Source organism: Rhincodon typus, chromosome 6 (genome assembly GCF_021869965.1).
Source record: "Rhincodon typus isolate 14 chromosome 6, sRhiTyp1.1, whole genome shotgun sequence".
In the NCBI taxonomy this organism is placed as follows: domain Eukaryota; kingdom Metazoa; phylum Chordata; class Chondrichthyes; order Orectolobiformes; family Rhincodontidae; genus Rhincodon; species Rhincodon typus.
This window is the reverse complement of record NC_063337.1, coordinates 24376884-24396758: the sequence shown is the minus strand read 5'-3', so window position 1 is coordinate 24396758 and position 19875 is coordinate 24376884. Positions and strand designations below refer to the sequence as shown.

The 19875-nt window shown below is 39.3% G+C and overlaps 1 protein-coding gene across 2 annotated transcripts in view; it reads left to right on the top strand.

Annotated features, from left to right (window-relative positions):
• The window catches only part of LOC109935927 (conserved oligomeric Golgi complex subunit 6), a 149820-nt gene that overhangs the window by 101143 nt on the left and 28802 nt on the right, over positions 1-19875 (top strand). For both annotated transcript variants that reach the window (XM_048598240.1, XM_048598241.1), the window contains exons 6-9: positions 6355-6448; positions 12425-12553; positions 12636-12727; positions 15228-15292. In XM_048598240.1, the coding sequence (XP_048454197.1) occupies positions 6355-6448; positions 12425-12553; positions 12636-12727; positions 15228-15292 (380 nt within the window). The remainder of the gene's footprint in view (positions 1-6354; positions 6449-12424; positions 12554-12635; positions 12728-15227; positions 15293-19875) is intronic.

The following is a 19875-nucleotide window of genomic DNA, read 5'->3' as shown; positions in this document are numbered from 1 at the left end:
GTCAATCATTTGAAGATTCTCAGTCATGTTTGGCAAGAAAATTAATTGAAAATTGCTATATGTAGTGATTCATAATAAATAATTTTGTTTTTCTTTGAAATGAGAATTTTTTTTTGTGCTTATCATTATACTGTAGATACAACTTTACCATTGTCAAATTATTTCAGCTGCTTATAATTCGCACTGACCTCTTGTGCTTTAGGCTGCTGACCTTAGCAATTAAATCAAGACTCAGTGATCAAATTTCCATGAGTTGAAATGAACCATTTCTGTTGATTATTCTCAATGTATGTAACTTGTGAGCACAAACTCATTGTGAGGCATGTTTGCCTTAGACTAGATGTTCAAATTTTTTAGTAACATTAATTTCATTGAGCTCCTACAGGGATCCCACTGTAAAAAGATTTTGATGAAGGAATACTTTGTTGAGGCCAATTCATACAACAGATGTTCTGCAAAGTATGTTGTCAGTCATGGATTGATTTGATGGACTTTAGGTGTTCTCTGGTCTATGACTTAAATTTTCCCTCCTTTCTTGAAAATGGTGACTTATGCTTGGGGCATACATTTCATGCATGGAAGCAGCCTCAGACATCATTAATTTTTTCGTCATAGATAAAACAGTGAATGATTCTGTCATCCTGAATTATCTCAGCTGTAAACAAGAGCTCTGCTGACTTTAATCTCTTCACTTACACAAGTAGAGTCAATTGTAGACATCAGCTGCCACCCCATTTGGGATTAGCTAATTCATTACAAGTGTAAAGCTAAAGCTGGATCATTTATAATCTGCATGGCTCAATAGCACTAGAGATAATAGAGAATTATTCTAATGCTGTTGAAAATACAAGTGCAATGCTGCTTGGCACCCTCCAGAATTCCTGATACCAGTGCCATCTTTAAAGCCCAGACACCCAGTCAAGTCTGCAGCTGCCATACACATTTCCTGTCAATTGCCCCAGATATGTTGGACAGCTAGAAAATGGCACCCAGCTTTGCCAACAAGGACCTGGGGGTGGTGATGGTTGGAGGTGAATGCAATCACTGACCATGGAGCATTGCCTGAGATGTAGGTGTCTGCTGTTGAATCTAGAAAGCTGGACAAGCAAGCAGAGACCTGGAATCATCAGCTATCGCCTCTGACGTACACACCAAGAATTTGCTAGTTTCTACCTGGCAGGGAGAGAATGGCAAACTGTATACAGGTAGTTCTGCTATAATGTGTGTTTCGTTAATGCGAATTGGCTGTAATGCGATTGATGAATAGTGGATGCTGTTCGGATAACATCAACTTTCTGCTGTACAGGTATAGTGATTTTCTATGGCAATTTCTGTATAACGTCATTTTCAATGGTGATTTTCTATAGCGCAAAGTCAATCAAGAATGCAACTATCGCATTATAGGAGATCTACCTGTATCAATGAGCTGAGATGGGATGATGATCATGATGATGATGATGATGATGATAATAATAATACAGGTGTTGATGCAGGCAAATAGGCCCTTTGCTGCTCGGTGGTGACAGTCTTGTCTTGACTTTCAATGCTTGGTTGGAAAATTAAACTTTGTGCTGTCAACATCGGGGATCTCCTTACTGCCTGATCTCATGCGACACACCCGACTTGCCAATGCAAACCTTGCCCAATGGCTGGGAAGATTCTGTCCAGTGTTACAATGTGCTGTTATACTTTCTTCCTGAATAAATCAGGCATCTTCTCCACTTAATTGGGTTATTCAGCAGCTGTCTGAGGACATACCAAAGCGAGCGCTCTCCCATTTGAGCTAATTCCCCTCCCGTGGTGCAGCCCCACACTCTCGGTTGTTTTACAGTGGATTTGAGCAGCCATTTCCTGATGCTCTGGGATCTGCAGGAAAACCTTGCCTCCGTCGGCCCACTGCCCAAACTCTGCCAATGTTTTGCTCAGACCGATGTGTCCAAGCAGCAGTTGGACTCGGGTGGGGCAGAAAGCCACTTTGATGAGGAATGAAATGCTGAGGAGATTGTAATTGTTGATTCGAGGGCGAGACAACTTCAGCCTTGGTGCAGCCACCTTGATGTGATGTTGCAGGGCCCTGTCTGACTGACAGAAGAATTAGTTCGTGTTGCAGTACTAAGTGCTTGCATGCATTCTGTTGGGAGAAAGACATACCCTTCTATGGACCACCTGAAGCTTGTTGGTCTTCCAGAACAAAGAGTTGACCCCGACCGAGTGTTGCAGACTGGCACATTCCAAGGTCCAAGACTCTGTGCTGAGGGACGCACTAAAGCTTGGAGCAGAATTCTTTCATTCTTCTATGGGATGTGAGCGTCCCTGACAAGGCCAGCCTTTTTTTGCCAAACCTTAACTGCCCTTGACTTGAGTGGCTTGCTACACCATTTCTGAGGTCAGTTAGCAGTCACCCACGCTGCTGTGGGTCTGGAGCAGCATGTCGGCCAGAGTTGTAAGTATGGCAGATTTCCTTCCCCAGAGGACGTTAGTGCACCAGATAGGTTATTGTGGCAATCAATTATCGTTGTTATGGTCTTTATTACTGAAACTAGCTTTATCTTCCAGATATTTTAAATGAATTTAAATTCCACCAACTCCCATGGTGAGCTTTGAGCCCATATCCTAAGAACATTAGCCTGCAACTCTGGGTTACCGATCCAGTGAAATTACCATTACAGCTTCAGAATTGCTGTTGGCAACTTTGGGATTTTGAAAAATATCCTTGGGTAAATTCATCTCTGAGGTTATCAATTGGATGAGGAATACACAAGTGATGCACCCAGTACTCAGAAACTGAAGGCAATAACACATCAGTGTAAGTTATTAACCATGTACCTGTATTCCTAACGATGCACACATTCTTCAGTCTCCATTTAAACATATAACTCTTGACTTGGTTGTTCAATGTGACAGGTGTTGAAAGAAGTAAACAGCAAAGATGGCCAGACAAACTTTTGCTTTATTCATTCATGGAATGTGGGCATTGCTGGCTGGGCCAATATTTATTGCCTATCCCTAATTGCCCTTTCACTGGCTTGTTGGGCCATTTCAAAGAGCAGTAAGTATCAACCATATTGCTCTGGGGCTAGAGTCACATTTAGGCCAGACCAAGTAAGGATGACAGATTTCCCTCCCTAGGGCATTACTGAACAAGATGTGTGTTTGCGACAATTGACAGTGGCTTCCATAGGTTAGCTTTTAATTACAGAATTTTATTCAATTTAAGTTTCACCATCTGCTATGGTGGAATTTGGACCCATGTCTCCAGAACATCAACCTGAGGGCCAGTGATATTACCACTGCTACCACTGCCACCACTTCCACTGATCAATGCTGATAAACAGAACATCTTTAAAAAAGCTTAGTTCCACTAATTATTTGTAATTTTAATGCTCTACAAAGCTTTTGTCTTCCAATTATAGGTTAAGTTGCAGAAGATGCAATCCTTTTTTCTGAAACCATAACAGTACGAAAGAATACAGATCAGTGGACTGATGAAAATCATCTTCTCTATCCCAGGTTTTATTTGCTTTAGAATCAAAGAGGTGTGGTGAACCTGCCTGCCACATCTTGTGAGGAGATACCATTGCAAAAGGGATTAAACCAGAGGTTTAAGTTCATTCTGAGACAAAAATGACAAAGAGGTTCTATCAAGAAATTCTTCATTTTTCAACATGTTTATATGAAATTTCCCAGTGCTTTAGAAGATATAGGAACTTCCCAGAATTAAATAGTAAGTTCTTAGGTTTCATCCCTGTTCTGTTCTGAGTAGCTAGTCTCAGCTGGAACAGTTACATGCAGGACAGAACTGAGTCATAAATTTGTGGTAGTCTCAGATAAATCACATGGAGCAATTAATAGAATCTTCTTTACCTAGGGAGTAGTTACAATGCGGAATTTGCTGCCTCATTGATCAATTGAGTCAAGTAATGCAGATACTTTTAAGAGTAAGTTGGATAAACATATGAGGGAGAAAGTCATAAAGGCATGTTGATGGGGCTTAGGCTGGATGAGGGGAGCAAAAATACCAGCTCTGTTAAGACTATAAGAGGTAACAGCAGTAGGTTGTTCAGACTAACAAGTCTGCTGTGCCATTCAATGAGATCATGGCTGATGTGGTAATGCTCAACTCTACTTTCCTGCTGGTTTGTGTGATGGACTGGGCTGTGTTCACAACTCTGTAATTTTTGTGATTTTGGGCAGAGCAGTTGCTATACCAAGTGTGATGCATCCAAATAGCATGCTTTCTATGGTCCATCTATTAAAAATTGGTAAGACTCATTTTGGACATGCTAAATTTCCTTAGCCTTCTGAGGAACTAAAGGTGTTGGTATGCTTTTTTAACGGAAGTGTTGACATGGATGGACCAGGATAGATTGTTGGTGACACTTATTCTAAGGAATTTGACCACCTCCATCTCAGCACCATTGATGCAGACAGAGATGTGTCCTCCACTCTGCTTCCCGAAGTCAACGACCAGCTCCTTTGTTTTGCTGACATTGAGGGAGAGATTGATTGCCACTAAACTCTCTATCTCTTTCCTGTACTGTGTCTTATCATTGTTTGAGATCTGACCTATTGCGGTAGTGATATCAGCAAACTTGTAAATGGTGTTCGAGCTGGATTTGGCCACAGTCGTGAGTGTATAAAGAATACAGTAAGGGGCTGAGTACACAGCCTTATGGAGCGCCAGTCTTGATTATCCTGGAGGAGGTGTTGTCTCCTATCCTTACTGATTGCAGTCTGTGGGTCAGGAAGTTGAGGATCCTATTGCAGAGTGGGGAGCAGAGTCCAGAGTTTGGAGACATGTTTGGTTGGAATTGTGGTTCTGAAGGCAGAGCTCAAGTCAATAAGTAGGAGTCTGACATAGGTATCCTTGTTATCCAGATGTTCCAAGGATGAGTGTAGGGCTAGGGAGATGGTGAATACTGTGGACCTGTTGCGACAGTAGGCAAGTTGTAGAAGATCAAGGCAGTCTGGGAGGCTGGAGTTGATGTGTGCCATGACTAACGTCTCGAAGCACTTGATAATGAGAGATGTCAGAGCAACTAGGTGGTAGTCATTAGGCATGCTGCTTGATTTTCCTTTTGCACCAAGATGGTAGTGGTCTTCTTGAAGCAGGTGGGCACTCCAGATTGTCGTAAGGAGAGGTTAAAGATATCCACACATATTCCCACCGCTCGTCTGTGCAGGATTTGAGTGCACAGTCAGGGTCTCCATCCGGCCGATCACTTTGGGTTTCCTCTCAAGAACGCTGATCTGATGTCTGTGATGGTGATTGTGGATACAGGTGCACTCGAGGCTGCCAGGGAACGTTGCTTCACTGACCTTCTGTTCAAAACGAGAGTAGAATGCTTTGACACATCGGGGAGGGATGTTTTGTTGCTGACAATTCTACTCCACTTCACTTTGTAATCCATTATATCATGTAAGCCTTGCCATAATTGACAGGTGTTCATGTGGTTAGTCTGGTATTGCCTCTTGGCGTCTCTGATGGCTTTGCGAAGGTCGTACCTAGATTTCCTAAATAAGTCAGGGTCTCTTGACTTGAACGTCTCAGACCTCGACTTCAGTAGAGAGTGGATCTCCTGGTCCATCCATGGCTTCCAGTTGAGGAACACCCGGATTAACTTCTTTGGCACGCAGTCCTCTACACACTTACTAATGAAGTCTGTAACGGTAGTGGCAGACTCCTTTAGGTTGGCCACTGATGTTTTGAATATGGATGAGTCCACTGACTCTAAACAATCACATAAGAGCTCATTCATTACCTTAGATTAGCATTGTACCAGATCTTCAGTTTCTGCTCGTAAGCTGGGAGAAGGAGCATAATGTTATGGTCTGATTTTCCAAAATGTGGGTGGGCAGTGGAGTGGTTGACATCTTTGGTTGTGTAGCAATGGTCAAATGTGTTTGGACATCTGGTGGGACATTCTTCTACATTCCAATGAATACAGGTCCAAACTACTCATTCTTTCCTCATAAGACAGTACTGCCGTACCTGGTATCAGCCCAGTAAACCTTCTCTGGAGTGCTTCCGATGCCAGTTTATCCTTCCTTAGATAAGGGGCTCAAAACTATTCACGATATTCCAGCTGTGGTCTGACTAGTGTCTTCTGTAGTTTTAACAAGACTTCCCTATTTTTATACGCTATTCTTTTTGAAATAAAGGCCAGTGTTCCATTTGTCTTCCCTATTACCTGCTGAACTTGTATGCTAGTCTTTTGTGATAAATACACAGGCCAAAGGCTGGGCAGAACATTGTGCTGTAATCAGCATGTAACACTCAGTAATACACTGAAAATCAAAACTCAGACATTAAAAATATGAAACAATTTTGATATTTTGTGTTATTCATTACAGCTGAATGTCGAACCCTGACTCAAGAATCTTGTGATATTTCTCCAGCACAGACTCAAGCTATGGAGGCCCTGCAAGACAGACTTGTGCTCTACAAGTTAGTACAACTTTATGTAATTAACCTAGTTTAACTTCACTATGTTACTTCTTGGAAAATCTTCTGAAATGCTGAGCAAATTTACCATTATTGTCTGACACCATTTCTTTGAACTCAATTTAATCGTTAGCTGCTTCTATGGTGAGTGCACTGTAAGGCTCACACCTTGCCTTGAGCAATACAATTTCAAATAATCCTATTTTTGATCCACTATCTAAGCATGAGCTAGGTGGCGTATTTGTTTCTCTTTCCATCTCAACTCTTCTCTTCCTAATGCTGTTTCTGAAGAAGAATCATATCAGACTCAAAACTTTAACTGTCTCCACAGATGCTGCCAGACTTGCTGAGTTTCTCTGACATTTTTTCTTTCCCACCTTTGTTTTTTCTCTTGAATCCAGTGTTTTTTTGGGTACATTCAAATTTTGGATTGAACTTTTGTCGACTAGTTCTCAAGTATTTTTATAGTATGGATTTCCAAACCAAGAAGTATGAAACGGAGAGCTGCAGGTTAATTCTCTAGTCTTGCGTCTTCTTGTATGAAGACTGTTTTATATCCAAAGGAAAGGTTGTTCTTAACAAATATGAAAATGACTTAATTTTGAGCTTTGAAACTGGAGCATCTGCATCTATCTAGTGTCCTTTCCAGAGAAATTGCTCACCTTTGCAATGACGAAAGTGTCAAATTGTGTGCAACACATTTCATAATCTCCTAAGGTTTGTGTTACTCTGTCTAGTGTTCCTGTTATGGGTGATGTAGAAGAGAGAGAAATCACATATTGAAGCAATCTATTTCATAAAATAACATTTAAAATACAAATTATAAATGTTATTTTCTTGCAGGCAGGTATAAAATGCAGTGCAAAAAAAAAACTTGCATTTGTCGTATGTTGAAAGCCATAAATTGTAATTAACTTTGATCAGTTTTTCTAAATATTAGTTTTCCATGTTCTCTGGGGCATTTTATTCACCCACATGTAATGATGTTGGATTTATTCATTCTGATCATGCACCCTGCCCTGAAGGTAAATTAAGATCAGGCTTCAGGTAATCAGGAGCATGCAACCACACTAATCCCAACTATCCATCATGGAGAATGGCTATCTTTGTGGATAGCCAACAAACAATGAAGGGTAAGAATGGTCTCTCTGGTCCATCCAGCCTATGCCACAAAACAGAGCTTTGGAATGTCATTAGTTTTGAATATTTTTGCAGATATCCTATTAGTTCAATTTGCATGTATAATTAGTTCCTATGCTCAGTTTGCAGAGCTCTATCTAAAGAGATTTACAGCCTTACACTAAATTAACTACTGGCCTTACCAGGTCTGTTCTAAGTAAGACTCTGGACCCTCTGCAATGTGGTTGACTCTTAACTGCCCTCTGGGCGATTAAGGACGGACAATAAATGCTGGCCACTGATACTCTCATCCTGTGAATGAATAAAACAAAAACTGACCTCAACAGGGCCATGAAAGGTTCCTGCAATTAGCCTTTGTTCCTTTTAGGCAGGAGTGAGAAAACCAGAGACTGGTTCTTGTTATTCAGATCCCATTGGATATTGTACAGGACGAACAAGGTTGCTCTCAGCTATGATGCCCTGCAGAATTAAATAAACTGACAGCAGTTATTAGAGATCACACAGTGTACATTGGGGTGAGTAAACGTCCTGGTTTGTATACTGGAAGAGCAGCTCTGCAGTTGAGAGATGAAATCCACCTTCGGATAATTGTGGAATTTAATACGATAAATATGGTAAGCTGTGACAGTCATCAAAGAAAAAATCATGAAAGCTTTCAGAATATTATAAAAAACCTCAAGAGGTTACAAACGATTTGCAGAAAAGGAACTCTGCCATTCTACTTAGTCAAACCTCCCTATGAATTCAGTCCCTCACTATAAGATTGACTTTTCAATTTAAACAAAAATGATTAGAAACATTTTAAAGGTGTTTTAAAAAAAAAATTTTTTTAAATTGGCGATTATGATTTGAAACAGGACTGATCCTCCCATTCTATTATAAGACTTATGCAGAGTAGAATCAGGGCAAATCATCTAAACTTCAGTGTCTTGCTGAAATTTTGGTCCTGCCACTTAATTTGAAGGCTTGGTCCAGTGTATTGATTATTGTTACACAGTTTATGATGAATTTTGGGCAACTGTCTGCACCCTGTTCCTGTATTTCATGTGGAGTGGGCATGTGCAGACTCCACAGCGAATGGAAGAAATCACGTATATAAACTATGTGCGATGGAAGTTGGCCCAGGTTTAGCGTTGTCAGTAGATTTTGTGAATTTTCACATCAATCATTATTTTTGGACTGAAAGGAATGTAGTTATACATTCTTAAATTGAGAGAAATCCACTGTGTTGACTTTCTGCCACTCCTTAACGTTTGCGTCTCATACAACTTATTTGTAGTTTAAGCCCTATCTGGAGCAAGGGTTTGAACATAGGGATAATTTTTTGGGATGAGGTCGTTGGCATGAATTTTGATTGCAGCTAGAGGTGTAACACTATGAAGCCAATTCTTATAATACTCATATTTACATACACCTGCATGCTACATAGTCATTCTGGTGCAAGAAATCTCTTTAGACTAGTGTAGTATGGCTTGTAGTAGCTCTGGACACAGCTTAAGCTAATTGACAAATATGACACAAGAATAAAAAACTATGATTCGACTAAATCTGATATACTGCTTTTTATTGTCTTGTTAACGGTGTATTGAATCAGCCAACTTCATTAAAGACAAAAACTTAACATGGTTACGGTGATTTTTCAAAGTTTTAACCAGTTATTCCTGTAGAGAAATAAATATTTTATTTGATTCTAACAAAGAGCATGTTTGAAGTATCTTTGGAAGGAGTTTGCAACAATACCTGGATTAATATGCATCAATGGAAGTTATGTGCATTATGCAGGATAGATAAGTACTGAGTTCTCTTAAATCCAGATAGCATTCACAGTAAAAATGCATTTCTGTGTAGATGTACAAATCATGGAATGCACTGCAACCTAAACCTGTTGGACTATAACCTGGTGCCGTGTGATTTTTTTTAAACAAATAAAATATAAATTTACCTCTGTATAACAATGATTTTCACATTAAATTCTGCCCAAAGAGTAACCAAGAGGAATCCAAGTCCCAACGGCAGAACTAGAAGTGGGTTCTGTTTCCATAGTGTGTCATTAGCCAGTTCACATGCAATTACATGCCCTATATGCCCAGCACCTCCCCCTCCGGTGTTGCCTGCTTTGGGTCTTCCAAGCTCTGTTGTTAGTTGGCAACAACCCTCCTTTGTCATATTCTATCCTGCTGTTCTACAGGTTGCAAGAATATTGAGAGCCAGAGCAAATTCACTGAGTTAACTGTGTGAAGACAACACTGAGTTGACTGTGGTGTGGAGGTGCTGGTGTTGGACTGTGGTAGACAAGGTCAAAAATTTGTACACAGTCAATGTGGCATTTTATAAGTTCCTACTTTGGAAATAAAACCAGTCTCACAGCCAGATTCTAAACAAGGCCTCTCATCTAAAACGCATGGTCTAACCTGAGATGTCAACTCTGATATACTAATAAAACCTTTAGTTATCTCAGTGACTTGAAAGAAATTCTGGAATTTGCATATTAATCCTACCTAACCGATTAAAGATTTAACAGCCATCTTAGGTTTGTTCAATACATTCGTGTCAGTTCTATGACCCTTTGATCTTTTGCTTATAATTCTGTGTCTGATGCTACTTGTCTCATTGACACCTGAAGAAGGAGCGAGACTCTGAAAGCTTGTGTCTTCAAGTAAACATGTTGGACTATAACCTGGTGTTGTGTGATTTTTGAGTTGACTATGTGAAGGCAAAATGATATAAATGCTAAAATAAAAGCATAAACATTTAGAAATGCTTCATAAGTCATGTCCAAAACTGCTTTCATTCCTTTCCCTATGTCCAATACTGTTGTGGCCTCTATCGACTTGAGCTGGACTCCTGCCAGCTGAATCACAAGGTTGGAGCTATCACCAGTGACATAACAACAAACCAGTCACTGTCCATCCTCCACCAGCTTCAGGTTTGAGCCCATCACCTTGATACTCTGACCGCGTGCTTTCCCTTGGTCATTCTTGAACTGTCCACCATCACCCTAATACTGTAATAGTGATAATGGGCATGCTGTGACATCCACTTGACTTTACACCCCTCACCATAGACATTAGTCCTCTGATCTTAGATAACCTAATTACTTTAAGTGCCTGTCCTCTGTTTACTAACCCTTCTGCCAGTTGCACTCATTACCTCTTACTTTTTCCCGCTATTTACAAATTTAGAGTTTGCATATGATATTTTAATAGCTTTCTCAAGTTTGTCCCACCACTTTCACAGATTTGATGTATGTTTAGCCCTGTGTGTATCTGTTCCTGTATCCCTATAACTTTTGTACTGTTTAGTTTATATTGTTGTTGTTCAAAAAGCATAATTTCATATTTCTCTGGTTTAAATTTAATCTATCTATCTGCCTGTTTCACCAGTCTGTGTCCTCCTGAAGTCTTATATGGCAATAATACCAATGCCTGATTAGCAACATACTCCCCTTGAGTTTTAATAACAACTATTCACCATTGCTGTCTGCTTTCTGTCCTTAGTCAGTTCTGTTTCCATACTACCGTTGCCTATTTAATCTCATGGGCTGCAATTCTGCTAATGACTTTTGCAAAATTTTTAATTGTAACTTGTTCTTTTGCAGCAGTCATCAAAAACTGGGGCTATTAGAAGAAAAACTAATTTAGTTGATTATAACTAAAAGCCACCATAATGGATGGATGTATTGAAATAAATTATGAAGTGTTCACTGCCAAATGAATGTCAATATGTTGATGAATTTAAATTAACATAGTAACTGAAGGTCTGACGCAAAATAATAATTTCAATAGAAGAGCTGGCAGCATTGCGTTGCTTGCAGTTTAGAATAATTTTCTCTATTTTTAATCATTCAGTGGTGTTTTGATGTTAAATCTTGCGAATGAACTATACAACAATTACTTCACTTGCAGGAAAAAGGTTTGCACAAAGGCAGTTGCTTATTGCAGTCTTTAGGCCTTTTTAGGTTGGTGCTAGTGACCCTATTATATCTATGCAAAATAAAATGACAATTTATTTTGGCCTAAATTGGCATTTAAATGTATGTCGAGTTAAATTGTAAAGATCTGGACTTGGAAAGTCTAAGTTGTACAAATTTGTGTTTGATTTTTGTTTCTTTGTTCTAGAGACCTATACCAAAGAAATTCTGATCCTTGTTTCCAGCTTTTTCTGATACAAAGTATTTCCCCACTTTTAACAATAGATTTCTAATCATCTCATCAAGCAGGAAGTTGTGGCATATTGGAACTCCAGGAAATAGCCACAAAGTTGTAGGTAGAATTTGTAGGGATTGACTGATTTGCATTCTTGACATTTCTCTTTCATGGTTTGGCTGAGGTTGCAAATTCATTGGTGGGGGTGAGAATGTGTTAATTTGTAGATATGAATCTATACCCAATAGATGCCTAAAATCAGCAAGTGAGAGTCTTTGAGATCCTCAGTGAGGTAACCTCACCTGATCAATTACAAGCCTATTTTCATAGCCTAATTGCAGATGACCATTTATTATCATTTGTTAAAAGTTGAGGGTGAAAAGATATAAATTTAAATAAAAACAGAAATCGTTGGAAAATTTCAGCAGGTCTGGCTGCGTCTGTGGAGACAATTCAGAGTCAATGTTTTGGGTCAAGTGACCCCTCCTCAGAATAGTTACTCCATAAATCCAAAGGAAGAATTTCAAACTTCATAGAGAAGTCCTCTTAATTAGTTCATTTAAAGAAATAATGCTTGAGAAAATAAGATTTCCTGTTTGACAGTGAACATTTGTTTCACAAGTTTATTTTTCCCTTCTACTGTTCGATGATATATTTCATTTTACATATTACACCTATGTATTTATTGCCCTAGCTACATTCTTGATGAGTTTGGCACAGCCAGGAGGAGTGCAGTGGTTCGTGGTTTTATAGATGCCCTCACCAGAGGTGGGCCTGGTGGAACTCCTCGGCCAATTGAAATGCACTCACATGACCCTTTAAGGTATGTCTTCGGATACTTAAGCATTTTAAAAACGCTGTTAGTATTTTCCTAAACCTGATTTGAGTCAATCTTATGCTTTCAGGTATGTTGGGGATATGTTAGCATGGTTACATCAGGCAGCTGCTTCAGAGAAAGAACATCTTGAAGTTTTGCTGAAGCTTGTAACTATGCAAGGTAATTGTTTAATCTTTTAAGTGGACTGCTAACTTCTGTGATTTTGAAGAAACTGTTTGCATAGTTGGGCTCCCTAAAATTTAGTGGCACTTCAAGGCTAATTTCCATGACTAGCTGTGTAGAACTCTATACAGATGTCAGATTTGATATTTATAGTGAAGTGTTTGTTATAGTCACTTAAATATATAATTAATATTTACAGACCAGCAATTTTCCAATTAAAAGAAATATTGAAAAAATTTAGTTTTCTTGGTATTTAACTGGGGAACGCGCCAACCACCTATTAGCAGGTAAATGATGTGGTGTAAAATAGACCTACAGAAACCGGTGGAAAGCATTTTTAACATAGGATAAATTATATATTTTAAAATACATTCATATTTATGATGGCATTTTGTCTGGGATTCACTCAGTTTAACTCTCACAGTGCATTCTTTCTGACTATCTACATTTGTGCTTGTCAGTGACACAGCAGAAATCAGAATGAGATGTAGTCACAGCACCAGAAAGGTAGAAAAACGAGAAGTCAACATTTTTGTAATAGGTTACATCAAGATAGCATCCAAGTGTGAGATAAAAGACTTATTCTTTGTGAATGTTTGTGTCAATTATTGATTAAAATCTTGCTTAAAATTCCTTTTTGGTATCTTTATTTCAGAGAGTATTACATAGCTCTGAATTATTGACCAAACAAACAAATACAGATTCTAGTTAAACTAAATTGCAATTAAAATAGGTAATTCAGCTTAAGCTGTCATCCACTGTGATTTGAATGACCTTTTCTAGACGTATTCCAACTAGTTCTTTTTCTAACGCCACCATGTTCAAATGTTCCTCCTGAACTGAGCTGAGCGGCTTCCCTTTTCCTTACTCCAGCTGATTCAAAATGTGTTACACTAGATGGCAGTCTATACATTGGTCATTCTGCATTTGATTTTTTTGAAGCAGGAGCCAGTCGGCCTGGACAAACTAACTTGTGCAGCCCAAACAACAGTTCTGTTTCTGCTGGTATCTTGAAATCTTTTGCCCAATTGAAATTTCATTGTTCTATGGGCTTGTTAAGGGCTGATGTTGGTTTGGTTGTTCCCTTGTTTGATGAGTCCTAAATTAGAATACGAAGACTTGTCTGTACCTTGAGATTTTAGCAAATTTAAAATTGATTTAAACTCTGTGGCCTGCAATGACAGATACCTTGTAAAGTCAGAAAGTTTGGACATATCTGCTTTCAGGGAAGATCTAGCAGAAGTGGTAGGCCCTTTCTGTTCATAGCGTTGGTACTTCGGAATACCTACCCAGGAGGATTATAAGAAACACATTCTTTGCAGGGCATTTTTGTAACATCACAGATGGGGCAAGTATGTCTTCACCTCAAAGCAATTCATTGGTTTTAGCCATAACTGCAAAGAGTTCGTTTAAATATTTCACTTCCATCAGTCTCATTCTCAATCTCTTGTTTCAGTGATTCTCTATGTCTCAATTTTACTTAGTAGACTGCATAATTGTTTTGCAGTTAAACATTGACCACTGTTAACACTGGGTTAGATTCAGTATCACTATTACAAACCTATAAGTGCAGAGTTCCCCTTACATAGAAACATAGAAGATAGGAGTGGGAGTAGGCCATTTGGCCCCTCAAGCCTGCCCCACCTTTCATTATGACGATGGCTAATCATCAAGTGCAATACACTAATCCCATCCTCCCCACTATCCCTTGATCCCTTTAGCCACAAGAGCTATATCTGCCTCCTTCTTGAAAACACAATGTTTTAGCCTCGACCACTTTCAGTGGCAGCAAATTCCACAGGCTCACCATTCTCCAAGTAAAGAAATTTTTCCTCTTACCCTTAATCTATGGCTCCTGGTTCTGGACTCTTCCCACCATCGGGAACATCCTTTCTGCATCTGAACACTCTATCCCTGTTATAATTTTATAGGTTTCTATTAAATCCTGCCTCATTCTTCTATACTCCAGTAAACACAATCCTAATTGCTTCAATTTCTTCTCTTATGTCAGTCCTACCAACTTAGTAATCAAAATGGTAAACCTTCGCTGCACTCCCTCTCTTGTAAGAATATCGTTCCTCAGATAAGGAGACCAAAAGTGCACATAGTATTCCAGGTGTGACCTTACCATTGTCCTGTATAATTGCAACAAGGCATTCTTGTTCCTGTACTACGAATTCTCAATATGAAGGCCAACATACAGTTGGCCGCCTTCACTGCCTGCTGCAAATATGTGCTTAATTTTAGCAACTGGTGCATGAGGACACCCAGGTCTCGTTGAACATTCCCTTTTTTCAATTTACAGCTATTCAAATAATAATCTGCATTCCTTTTTTTGCCACTTTCTTTATAGAGCTTCATTTCACAGAGGTGTAAGCTGTTCCCTTGCCAGAACTGTGGTTTTTGCTGAGGTCATGGAAGATCTGAGTATGAGTAAAAGGTTTGTCACAGCTAGGTTAAGCTGTACTTTAAAGTAAGACATTCTTTATTATTACAGGTGTGCAAGATAATATTCAGCAGGTGGTGGGACACATCACTGAAGGAGTGTGCAGACCTTTAAAGGTACCGACTGAATTTATTAGTCTTTTGATCTAATATATTCAAGCTAAGAATGCATTGAAGATCAAAGAGTTTATGAAAACCTGAAGGCACAGGTTTTTAATTTTTTTCGAAAATTTTGGCCTTCTTGCTGCTTTAGGTTTATTGCATATCATGAATGGTGGAATTTATCCAGGGTATTATACAACTGGTTGAAGCACAGTCTGTGGTTAATGCTAGGATCCATACAGTTAGTCTCAGGGCTCTTGTGTTAAGGATGAAGCATTGACCAAATTTCCAGCTTCTCATCACTAATCTTGCGCCTTTGCTGGAAGACTGTGCATGCTCATGTGCATTATGTATGTGCATCTGGCTGGCTATGACACCAACACTTGTGAATAATGTGCCAAGGAACATGAGCAAAAAAACTGACACTTGGATGAGCGACAAAAAGTTGTGAGATCATATCCTACTAAGCAATAAACACCTTTAGGAGAATAAGGAGGAATCATGACAAGAAAATAAAAACAATAAAGAAACTATTTAGCCTAGTAGTTTTTAATCCAAATCCTACTTATTGTAAGTTTACTTTCCATAAACTTGAGTGCTAAAACAAAAATTGTGGGTTTTTGGAAAACAGATAATATAATAATCTGGAACACACTGTTACACAGATCAGAATGCAAGTTTATGTTCTATGTCCCTTATATTAACCATTTCTTCTGAGATAAAAATGAAGCTCTTTCCTACAAAGTGCATCAGTAAATTAATAGAAAAAAGGAAAAGATGTTTGAAAGGGATATTCCAAGTGGTAACTTGTTGTTGGACAGTTTTTTTTTGATTGAGCTTATTGTTTGTTACAAAAAACATATTTCTGCCATGATTTTTATAAGTTTTTAAACTTAAAGTTTGATATTTAATAATCAGAGAATTAAATATTAACCCTTCAATCATTGAGCAAAACTAATTTGTTTCAGGATAGTTTGTACACCATCTGATGGCTAAGGCCATCTCAAGGATATCAAGGAATGGGCAGTAATTACTGACGTATGGGAGAGTAAAAAACGGGTATAATTAATCAAAATATTCATAACTGTCTTATGCGTAAAGAAAATTCAAGAAAAAAAGAGTGCATAACAATAGATCATATAGATTCTACGTTGCATTCTGAGTAATGTTGCTGAATAGCAGTGGAATTTAACAATTCATAGAGATGCTGAAAGTTTTAATCACAAGGAAAATAATTAATTCTTTTCCTTCAGGTTTGCTTCACATTTAGTTTTTTGATCCTTAGTTTACTTCCTCCTATCCACCAACATTCATGTCAATTATTCTCAGTTGTTACACTGAAACAAATAAAGTACCAATTGATGCTATGAGGGCTATTTATGCCTTGTTAACTCAGTAGTGAGTTTGTTAGAATCACTAGGTTTTTGTCTCTGTCCCAGGAAAGGTTAACTTTTATGAAGAAAACTAAGTAACCTGTACTAACATAAGTGTAAAACACACATCGATGACTGTACACTATTGTTGCAGAAAAATATTGCACCAAGGGGTGATTAGCACAACTTTGCATGATTTTGCATGCAACAGGTTTCTGATTGCAGTTAAACTTCTGGTGATGCAAAAGAAGAGAAATTTGAAATCAAGAAGATTAGTCCATTCAGCCTATTTTTCTCCTTGTGTCACTTAATTGTGAATGTATGAAAGCAGATAACCTGCTCTGAAGAAGGGAATGAAGTGCAAAATAAAGAAAAGGGGAACAGTGTGGAGAATCACACCAATATGTATACAGTGCAGCAAACGCATGATTATCAATTCTCAAAGGGACTCCTGATGCAGTAGCAAAACAGATGTCTTGAGGCTCTGCTAGAAACTATTTTCTAATCAACCTGTTCAGAGATGTTATTACGCAAAAGGTACAACTTGAATCCGAATCTCCTGGCTCAAAGGTGGGGATGCTATCACTGCACCACAAGAGCCTAAGGCTTGTACAGCACCCTTGTAGTGTACATAAAGATTCTTACTTAGATATTGGGTTCAGCCCTTTGGAAATGGTAAGTTGTCGGCACTGCCAAAAATTGTTTGTATTCTGTTTAGTTGCTCCACCCACCTTTAATGCAATGGACGCAAAGTATTGTTTTGCATCTCCTGACTGCACATCTATGTTTGTCTTCATTCTGCCAATCAGTAGGACCCTCAGAATATTTGTGCATGGCAATAATTATGGGAAAGTTGTCCAAAATTGTAATGCATCATGACTACAATTTCTTAATGAAAACCAAAATATTGTGCTAAGTTAGATACTTAAGATTAGTTTGAATTTGTTAGGGATGGAAAACCATAAGCCGTATATTAAAATAGAAGTAACTGAAAATGCTGGGCAGGTCTGGCAGCATCTGAGGAGAGTGTTATGCCTCACTGAGTTGGAAATGAAGACCTGCAATTCCTGGAGTTGTCACAGACATTTAAAATGTTCTAAAACTATGCAAAACTCCATAATTTACCTGGCTTTTCCAACCTAGGTTGACAGAAAGCATGAATCATGTTTCTGTACTTAAACAAGAATTACAATTCTAATTCCACCCTCCCACATACATACATACATACACACAGACAAACACGGGCAGATGGAAAAAAATTATGTTATGGGGGAGATAAGGACTGGGGAAGTAGGTCAATGGTGCCTATTCTGAGGGTTCACTGAGATGATCCTTTTGCTTATCAGGACTTGCTGTTCCTCAATCTTCATCCTCCAGGTATATTCACTTGCTTCCAGCAGACCCAAAGGAGCTGGTTCACATTTATGGAGTATCTGACTTATCTGTTAAGAGCCACAGCTTACAGGAAGTAATGAGAGGAAAGAAACTGGCTTCCTTCAGGCTTTGTGCCTTTATTTTAACTGCAGAGAAAGCTCAGCTCTTTTCTTTCTGGAGGTTTGATAGGTTCTGACTAATCGTTCACACCCACAAGCTGTTTAACAACCTAGAAGCTAATCACATAGTCATTGGCTGGCAGAAAGGCTTTGACATTGATAACGGGCTACCATTCCTTAGAGCAATCAGCTAACCTATTTCCAGCTTAATCTCCATTCATATACAGGCCTTGGCTTCAGTTTGTCTGCAACTAGACATCCCCCACTGCTTGAACAAACAACAGTATCATCAGCACTTTACAATGAGTGTCAGGTAACTTGCTTTTAAAAAGTACTACAATACCGTTTCACAATCCTTTGTTGTAAAAACAGCCCTTTTCCCATTGCAGTCAGAATCAAAATGAAAAAGATACAGACTTTACAAGAAAATAATGGAGTTAGTATTTCAGCTGTGTGACCTTTCCTCAAAATATTATTTCCCATGGTGCAAGGCCAAAGGGAGGTAAGGGGACAAATAAGGAAGCAAATATTGTGTCTAGAGGAGGTGTGAATGGCAGGATCCTGAAAGCTGCCAACCAAAGCACCAAAAGATACCAATAAAAGAAAAGGAAACAAAATTTGGGGCTGAGGTTACAATTGAACATTGTTAACTTAATGTTGAGTCTTGACGGTTGTAAAGTGCCCAGGCTTGTTCGAGATCTGTCCCTTGAGCTTCATTGCAACACTGCAGGAGACCAAGATCAGAAAAATCAAAGTAATAGCAAGGTGGAGAATTAAAATGACAAGCTGACTTTGCACTTAGATGCAGCCTGAATAGACGTGTTCCACATGACAGTCGCTCACTCTGTGGTTGGTTTCTTCAGTGTAGAGGATACTGCATCTTAAGCAGCAATATGCTAAATTGAAAGAAGTGCAACTAAGTTTCCATTTTGGTTGGAAGGCATGTTGGAAGCTCTCTTTACTCAGAGAGTAGTAAGGGCGTGGAATGCCCTGCCTGCAAAAATAGTAGACTCGCCCACTTTAAGGGCATTTAAATGGTCATTGGATAAACATAGGGATGATAATGGAATAGTTTAGGTTAGATGGGCTTCAGATTGGTTTCACAGGTCGGCGCAACATCGAGGGCTGAAGGGCCTGTACTGCGCTGTAATGTTCTATGTTCTATGTTCTATGTTCTATTAGAGACAACAAAACTGAAGTTGCTGGAATCCAGTGTAGACAAGCAGGAGGCTGGAAGAACACAGCAAACCAGGCAGCATCTGAAGGCAAGGAGAAGTCAATGTTTCGGGAATTACCCTTCTTCAGGACTGGATGTGGGGGTAGGGGGAGCTGCAGATAAAGAGAGGGGGTGAGGGGGGTAGCAGAATGGTGGTGATAGGTGGACGCTGGTAGTAGGTACATCCTGGTTGGTCAATAGGAGGGATGAATCCGGTTGTAGCTGCAAGGAAGGGTCAATAGGTGGAACGGAAGGGAGGAGAGGGTGCTGGAAAAGGAGCCAGGAGATGCGTGGGAAGGTTACTTGAAATTGGAGAACTCAGTGTTGAGTTCTGTGGGCTGTAAGGTGCCCAGGCAGAAGATAAGGTGTTGTTCTTCAAATTTCTGAGTCGCTGCGACACTGGAGGAGGCTGAGGACTGACATGTCGGAGGGAGATTTGGGGTGGTGTGCGATTGAAATGGGCGGTGACCAGGCGTTAGACTGGCCATTATGGGCCAAGCTAAGATGCTCAGCGAA